The 8,560-nt window shown below is 39.3% G+C and overlaps 1 protein-coding gene across 1 annotated transcript in view; it reads right to left on the bottom strand.

The window, feature by feature from the left end:
- Positions 1-8,560, bottom strand: part of sh3kbp1 (SH3-domain kinase binding protein 1) — a 14,906-nt gene that overhangs the window by 2,664 nt on the left and 3,682 nt on the right. Inside the window, exons 5-12 of the mRNA XM_035654669.1 lie at positions 3,922-3,979; positions 3,081-3,175; positions 2,802-2,897; positions 2,626-2,677; positions 2,446-2,517; positions 257-392; positions 92-162; positions 1-28 (exon numbers count right to left, since the gene is read on the bottom strand). The exon at positions 1-28 is cut by the window's left edge and continues 115 nt beyond it. Coding sequence (XP_035510562.1) covers positions 1-28; positions 92-162; positions 257-392; positions 2,446-2,517; positions 2,626-2,677; positions 2,802-2,897; positions 3,081-3,175; positions 3,922-3,979 — 608 coding nt within the window. The remainder of the gene's footprint in view (positions 29-91; positions 163-256; positions 393-2,445; positions 2,518-2,625; positions 2,678-2,801; positions 2,898-3,080; positions 3,176-3,921; positions 3,980-8,560) is intronic.

Genomic DNA, 8,560 nt, shown 5'->3' with positions numbered 1-8,560 from the left:
GTGTGTGTACAGAAACAAAGAGAGAGTGCTCTGACAGTCACTGAGGCACCTCTGGATCTCATTGGTCGATGATCCTGTCAGTCAAACTCACCGGTGTCATGTGACCTGTCAGGGGCAGAATCTGGTGTCGAAGCCCCGCCCTCAGACTTGGGGCTTTCACACCTGAGCAGGTAAACCATACAACAACATTAGGCTGTGTACGCTCAGGGATATATGGGATTGCTTTTCGTAAGAGCGAATGTGTGTTTGTACTGACGCTAGATTGGGCGGTCTCTCAGGACGCCGTGGGGGTTGGGAGGAAGAGGAGGAGCTTGTCTTTGGGGGGAGGGGTTTCTTGGGAAGGATAGATGGGAGGGAGGGCTTAGGGATGTCTCCAACCTTCACCTCGTCACCTACATGCACAAAATCATACAAACATACAGATGTTCAAAAATAACTCAAAAAACATAAAAACACACACACACACAGACACACATGCAAAATAAGGTGAGGGCAAAGTAGGAGTACAGTGATGGAGGGAGGAGCTGCAGCAGCAAAAAGGAACTAAATCTGACCCAGGAGAACTAAAGCAAGCCAAATAAGGTTGTTACAGAATAAAAACAGGAAGAAGAAGAAAGGTCTGGAGTCGCCCAAGGCTGCTGGAACGGGAAAGAAAAACAAAACAAGAAAAAAAAGAAGGGCTAGAAAGAATAAAGAGGGATTAGAGATTAGGAGGAATTGTAAGTATTGTTATGTATTGTTTGTTTTTGGTTTATAAGATTTAATCTTACGAAGGGGTGAGATATTTGATGTGGAAAACTGAAATTGTGCTGTTTTTAATTTATTCTATGAAGGTCGTCTTAAAGGCAGTATAACCATTTATGTCATATTGCAAGAAAACACTACACTTCTGTAAACCTGTACTACGTAACACTTATTTAAAATTAAATGAGACCAAATATTTATTGGGGGAGGATTCTTGTGTTTAAGCCATTTTACTGCATGCATCGTAGGACTGTAGTATATTTACTTAAAGTACTTAACTGTACTTAAGTTTTTGTATTTTACGTTTCCATTTATGCTGCTTTAAACATACACTGCATTATAGTAGAGGGCAAAATCTCAGATGTTGTGTCTGTAAATTCTACCTAAGAGTTACTTTTGTAGGGTTTCATTTTAAAAAAAAAGTGTTTGAGGCCAAAAGAGGTCATATATATTTAATATTTCACAAAAAGCAAATTAATTATCTCACAACCCAACTCAGATTTATCTTGTGACCATTTAGAGGGGGCCCATCCCTCAGTAAGGAACCACTGGATGAAACAACCCTACTTCATATAAAAGTAGTTAAAACTAGCTACAACAGTAAAACGCTACTTATGCGTTGATGCATTTATATTAATCTAAAAATGTCATATATGATGATTTATCAGTGCATTTAGCTGATAATACGTATGCACTTTTACTTACTGTAAGTAAACTTTGCAATGCACTTTCGCTTGTAGTCGGGTATTTTTACATTGCTGTATTGGCGTTCAACTCAACCATAGCATCTGAGTGGAGGACTGAATTGTGAAACACAAATCTCGCAGGACCGGGTGGTCAAAAAATAAACTGCGGCTCCCGGGATTTAGCTAGCCAAAAGGATAGAGACGGAGTGAACAAATGAAGCTGAAGAGAAGATTAAAGCAAAGCAAGGCAACTCTGATACTGACACAGACAAAATATTGCCTTTTCTTTTCCCTGCAGGACAGGAGAAGGCGCAGAATCTTAATTGTGCAGCCATGAATGGTCAGAACGATTGCAGGTGCAAACGGGAGAGGACACACATAACGGGAGCAGGCGGTAACAGTCAGAGATCCAGCGGGAGCAGGTGGGAGCGTGATTAAGAAAACAGTCCCATGCAGGGCTCTAGATCTGAGTACCTCTCTTACCATTGCTTAGTAAAACCCTGAAAAGCGAGCTACTCCTGGCTTACATTTTAAATATATTTGTCAAGTTAATTATATTTGTCTTGTATTAATAGGATTTAATGAGAGGATTGCAGAGATGATTGGAAGCTTGCGTTTCGCACCAGTTGGTACCAGTATTTGTCATCAAAACCACAGTGCCCAAAGCTTCCTGTTGCATACGGAACAATGTTGACACCATTTTATTATCAGAGCTTTGTTTCTCCGCTTTACAAAGGAGGACAAACACGCTGCAAGTGATTTTTCTACTGCTCTACCCTCAACGGAAACCTTGTCTGGCTCTGTTTATAGGTGACAAACAGCGCCCTTGTCCTGTGTCACAATGACACCGAATCTCTCTTTGTGCTGTAAAGCCGCCCAGCAAACGATTAGTAATATTAAACATGTTAGTGATCTGTCCGTTGCCAGCTGAACAAATCAGTGGAAAGTTGTAAGATGCTGCAGAAGCTGCAGGCTGAAGGCGGGCCGAGCAGGGCCAAAGTGGCCTAGACTGTACCTCGATCCTGGTCTCTCTGTGGCAGATGTTCAGGTCGTTCAGGAGGAACCTTCCTTACTTCCGACTTTTTCTCTACAGGTCAGAGGTTACAGGTGTTTTTGGTTTGTATCCATCTCTTTCGTTCTCTCTCAGAACATACAAATACAAGAGATAAGGGAAAAAGATGAGTTGTTACTGTACCTGTGGTGTGCTTAGCTGACGGTGCGCTGGGAGGAGGCGGTTTCTTTGGTCTCTGGAAACACACACAGAAACAGAAACATTACAAAAACACTTCGAGAATGTATCATGTTTTTGAGACTTTCTCGCCTTCTGACATCACGGTAAACAGACAACTTTTGCATGTATGCCAAAATCACCTCTTTCTCCACTTCTAGCAGCTTGACAAAGTTGTCTGGGAAAACACCTTGCCTTCCCCCGATCTCCCCCATCCACCAGCCTGCATCGGCACAGTCCTACACAAGAGACAGCAGAGTGTGACCGCTTGAATGGATGCTAAGTGTATTTAGTGTGCGCCTGGATGCAAATTGAGCTTTCATCACCTGCACTAACAACTCAAACAAACCCAATGAGGCAAACAAGAATCAAAGCAGACACACCCACATATAAACAACTTACACACACACACACAGACTTACCTTGGTGATGATATTGACGATATCCCCCTCTTTGACTGACAGCTCATCTTCATTTTGTGCTTCATATGGAAAGAGGACTTTACATTGCTCCCGCCCTGCCAATTAAATTCAAGACAGTTACAAAGTGCAATGTGTGACTCTGCCTGGGAGAGAGGTACCTGATGTTTCCAAATTTTCATTGTATAATACCTCGCTAATTTAGAAAAAAGCAGATTATCTTAAACAGATTTGATGTCCCCCTGCCATCAAAGGTTCTTGTGTTCCCTGCTGCCACCATAGTTTACAGTACACAGTCATCTTGTCTTGTCGAGGACAGCTTAGAAAACTTTCCAGTAATGGAAAAGTAGAGAAAAGATGGAAGAAATTAACTTGTAGATTAACTGAAAAACAAAAAGCAGTTCATTGCTTGTGATGAAAATAGTTTTAAAACCAGTTTTCTCTACTTTTATATTCAAAATATAATATATTCCCATGTATGTGTATTTATATATACACACACACAATCCTACAACCCTAATTCTATTTTTTTAGTATTTATTTTTTCTTATCTGCTATGTTATATCTGCTTCTTTTTGCCTCATGGATGTCTGGATCTTTCCACTAGCAGTGGCTTGTCACAATTAATTTACAATACTGGGACAATAATGACAGATAGGTAGGAAGTGATCTAAACAGTATGGTAGGCTTTGGAAAATGGTAGACAGTCATGTTGGATTTATGGTTAACTGATCCTAACTATGTTTGCTGATGGTAAATATCATAACTGTTAATCAGTCTGCTTATGAAACGTATGTCATTTATATTGTTGTGTTTGTATAACAGTAAAGCTGTAACTTCTCACCTTTGGCTTTGCTGTCGGGTTCAGTCTTCATGGTTTCAGCTGCCTTGCTCTCGTTGGCCTGAGTGAAGGACAGATGGAGGAAAACCGTCAGTTTCGGATACAGTCATGTAAAATCCTCAAATGCACTTACATGTACAGAAGAGATAATCGTTTCGTAACCAGCGGTGCGGTAACTGGTCTGACTCAGTTTGGGCTTCCTGTGCATACCATGGTGATTTTCAGCAACCTCTCTAGAGAATATTGTGACCTGGTTTGATTTATTGATGTGATAGCGACAGCAGAGCGCCACATTTACTCACTAGCAGTGTAGAAACTGATATCTGTGTATCTTCTGCAATGGATACCACCCTTTATATTATCAATCTATACATGTATGAACCATTATATTGTTATATGTTGATGTCTGTAACATTTAGGAATATTTAATAAGTACCATGTGTTAATTATCATTCCACTACCTTATTCTTTTTTATTCATAATAATAATAATTTCTCTTCTTTTGGATTAGTCTCTACAAAGTGGTTGCAAGTCTTCCTGTATGATATACACAAAATCATAACTATATAAAATAAATAAAGAGCAAGACATGTTAGCCATGTTAGCATGGTTGGGAGGGTTACTTTAAAAAAGGAATCCAATACAAATACTAATTACCTATTTAAAAATATAGTCAGTTACCTAATCTAAGTATCACAATGTAATACGTTTCTGTTACTTTTGGATTACCTCAACACCTAATATGTAAATAAAAACTAGAGAAAAGAAATGTCAATAAGAAGTTGAATGCAAGTGTATTCTGTAAGACAACAGATCTCTCTCAACAGATTTCACTCTGGTGGACCAACTGACTGATCAACATTTCCACACCTAGAGTAACACCACCAGCATGACTTAAAATCACAAAAAGAGTTATGTAAAAATAAACAAAGTTCATAAATAAAAGAGTAAAAAATTATAATAATAAAAGACAGAAATAAACAACAATTAAATAAAAAATAATCACTTTTCTCCAGTGAACGGCACTGTCCCACAGCTCCAATCTAACAAGCTAATTAGATAGGATGAGATCGGATTTAGCACAAAAACCACCGGGCTGACTTGATGATGAGGTGTGTATCAGTTTGTGTGCTGTGTATGAGTGTGTGTGTGTGTGTGTGTGCCGTGTATGAGCGTGTGTGTTGGGTCGGCTGTTAAAAGGAGCCGTTGTTTTCCGGCTGGAGTGGATCCCTCGACAGTGTTTGTGGAACCAGGGTGGCTCTTCCACAGGAAAACACGCATACACACATTCACAAGACGCGGTCTGTCCTGAACACACACACAGCTCTGTTCTGTTCGGGCCCCAACCAAACCTCCTCCCCCGCCAGCTTCACTCCTCTCTCTGCACCCTTCCCCTTCTCTCCTTCCCTCTATAATGAGACCCATGTGGTGCCACAAGCATAGAGACATCATTGCAACATCCCAAAGGGTTTTAATGTCCAAGTATCACATGTTTCCTGGCCTCTCAAAGGCAATAACGTCTGAGCAATAGGAGTTTCTTGATGACTCAGACAGACATTTTTAAATGTCACCACTGGCTTTAAAACAAAAGAAGAACTAAAACTATTGTGTTATTTAGTGCTAAAGAAACCTCACGACCCTAAAGCTGCATTTACTATACTGTGCATCTTGCTGTTTTAAAGCCATGTCACTGTAAACCAAATCTTCACCCGCAGAACAAAATGTGAGCAGAGGCAGGAAATTCAACAGTAACTCTCACATGGTCTAGGTTAAGTCACTCTACTGTAGGTTTCACAAAGAAAGCGTGAAACAAACATCCTGTAACAAACAATGGCATACTATCAGCGGTGGAAAAAGTGCTCAGATCTTTTAATTAAACACACTGGTTATGAAACAGTGTAGATTTAATACTGATGCCTCTATACGACCTACATAAACAACACGATTGGTTTCTATATAGTTATTCTTAATGCCTGCCCCCTGGTCGGATTCCTCTTGAAATCAATGAAACAAGGCAGTGGAAACAATACCGCTTTTGACCACAGGGGCCGCCAGAATCCACAAAAGTTCCTTATAGGGGCTTTAAGTAAATGTAAAAAAAAAAAGTAAATGTAGCAATACCGGAGTGTAGAAATACTACAACTCATTCAAAAATTGTCTTATAGTAGCATCAAAACATACATACATACATACTCAAAATGATATTGCTAGCTTGCAGATATTTGGCAGGTGCGCTGTTTACCACATTCACCATCTTAGTTTTGCTTGTTAGCACAGCTGCAGGTATTTGGTTGTAAATATAAGTATTGGACATTTTCACCTGATTGTGGCACTAGATTAATCATTGTACCATCACCTTGTTATATCTATTATCAGCAAAAAAAACTACTAGATACCAAACATTTCTGTACCCATTAGGGTAAAAGCTGAAAATGTCCCAAAAAGACTAAAAAAGTATGTATGTATGTATGTATTTGCTACACTAGAAAATTAAGAACTTTGTGGGATAAATGGCACAGAGGGTGATATACCAGGCTGATACTGGCCTTTTCTATTACCAATTGGAAATTAGGCTGTCTAAGATCCAAGATACTCCAGTCTCTCTTTTCAAAACACGTCCATTTTTGTGAGTTAGCTCTAGCTTAAAGGGAGTTAGCACTAGCTTAAATTTCAAGAGAAGAGCAGCTTTGTGTAGAGATACTACAAGTAAGTCATTCTAAATGTTACTTTAGTAAAAAAGTATTAGTATCAAAATATACATACATACTCAAAATGGCATTGCTAACATGCAGATATTTGGCAGGTGTACTGTTTACCATGTTTACCATTTTGGTTTATCTCTGTACATGCTCGCAAACGTGGTAGCTAGCTAAATTACAGTAGACGAGCGGCTTTGTGGCTGGCGCAGATCGCTACCAACTACAGTTTAAGTGCTGAATGATGTTTTGATTGCTAAAATATCACATATAAATAACAAATAACATTTCCAGAAGCCCCCCTTTTTGAAAACCACCGCCTTAGAGGGCAACTTCCCCTCTTAACCTTTATTTACTGTAGACGTTTGTTTTACATTGAAGAGTCTGCTGATCTTAAGGCTGAATGACTTTGACTCACCACAAGGAAAGAAAAATGACTACAAACTTCCCCCTTTTTCTGGCCTGAAACATCAGTCAGCAAAAGCAAACCCACAAAATATACCTAACTAGCATTTAATCACTACTACGTGCATTTGTGCAGCACGGCATGCAACATATGCTGTAGCTGCACCCATGTACAAGCGGATGACCTTCCAGTTCAATTATAAAGTTGACGTGGCTTCACATGACTCTGCGCCCCCCCGTCCCGTCCCGGATGGAGACTCTCTGCTGTCACCTCCTCAAGAGGCTCATTAGAGAGCAGAGAGACTTGTCTCACCATAAAACAACATAACAGCCTCCCACTCAGCAGGACAGGCTGACAAACATCCTTCAGAGCAAACACACGTATGCAGGGTTTGACCAATATAGGTTTTTATAAGCGGTCTTAAATACAGATTTTTGTTTTCTTCCCCCGATTAATTGCTGTTGTTTTTTTTAGCTTAATCTCATATCCTTTGCTTTTCTTTCTGTTTAATGTGCACTGTCTCAGGACATTAAGCAGCATTACATGTGTTGCGGTTCAGGCTCGGTGTTGTTTGGCTGAACAGAAGGTGAGGGTTTCAGATTTGGCGCAGTTGGCTATTGTTAGAATTTAGGTATACTGATGCATTGAGCAGAAAGCAGGTTTGTTTTTTTATTTAGTACAAAATAAAGAAAAAGTAATAGAAATAGAAACATTTTTAGTTTTTTTTTGTTTTATGTTTCTTAATGGCAAACATATAATTTCAAATGCTGTTTCTGCCTGCAAAAAGACTAATGTTTTGGGGTTAAACACTAAATATTTTATCTCAAGAACATCAAATTTAAAGGCTCAGTTCACCAAAATTACAAAACCTCAAAACCCACATTTATCTCCTCCTAGTGTTTTCTGGTTATACCGATACTTTTTGTTTCATTCGCATAACTTTTCATCTACAGCTTACGCTCCTTAAAATGTGGTTGAACTGACCTTTTAAAGGCAGGTATTTGAAAGGTTCTGCAAATAAAACCCATCAATTAACAGCACCATCAGAAACCACTAAGAGGAAGAACATGTTGCCCTAACTCCACATCCATACATTTGAGTATTTTCATAACAAAACAATTTAGTGTCCCCAAAAAATGTAATCTTGGCAGGGTGAGACAGCCTTTGAAATGACCTTTTGACCATCAAAAGAACCATAACTCTTTATAGAAACTATAGAAAGTAAGAACATTTGATCAAAACCTCCCTCTCTCTCTCTCTATATATGCTGTATCTGTCATATTACCTACAACAAACCTTCTGAGTAACTAAATGGCTCTAAGGCTACACAGCAACACTTGTAATGCTGCTGAGGACAAGAGCAGAAGAAACACAAAAGATAAAGGATGAAAATAAAATAAATCAAACGGGCGAAGAAAACAGAAATCAAAATGAAAAAAGAGAGTAAAGAAGAAGGAGCAGAAATGGAGAGAACTTGACCCTACCGTCCTCTCCTCTGGTTCCAGTTAAACACAGACAGACCGACAGACAGACGGACGGA

Source organism: Morone saxatilis, unplaced genomic scaffold (genome assembly GCF_004916995.1).
Source record: "Morone saxatilis isolate NCDOM2014 unplaced genomic scaffold, NCSU_SB_2.0 Contig0, whole genome shotgun sequence".
NCBI classification, from domain to species: domain Eukaryota; kingdom Metazoa; phylum Chordata; class Actinopteri; family Moronidae; genus Morone; species Morone saxatilis.
The sequence above is the reverse complement of the archived record's forward strand: the minus strand, read 5'-3'. Positions and strand labels throughout refer to the sequence as shown.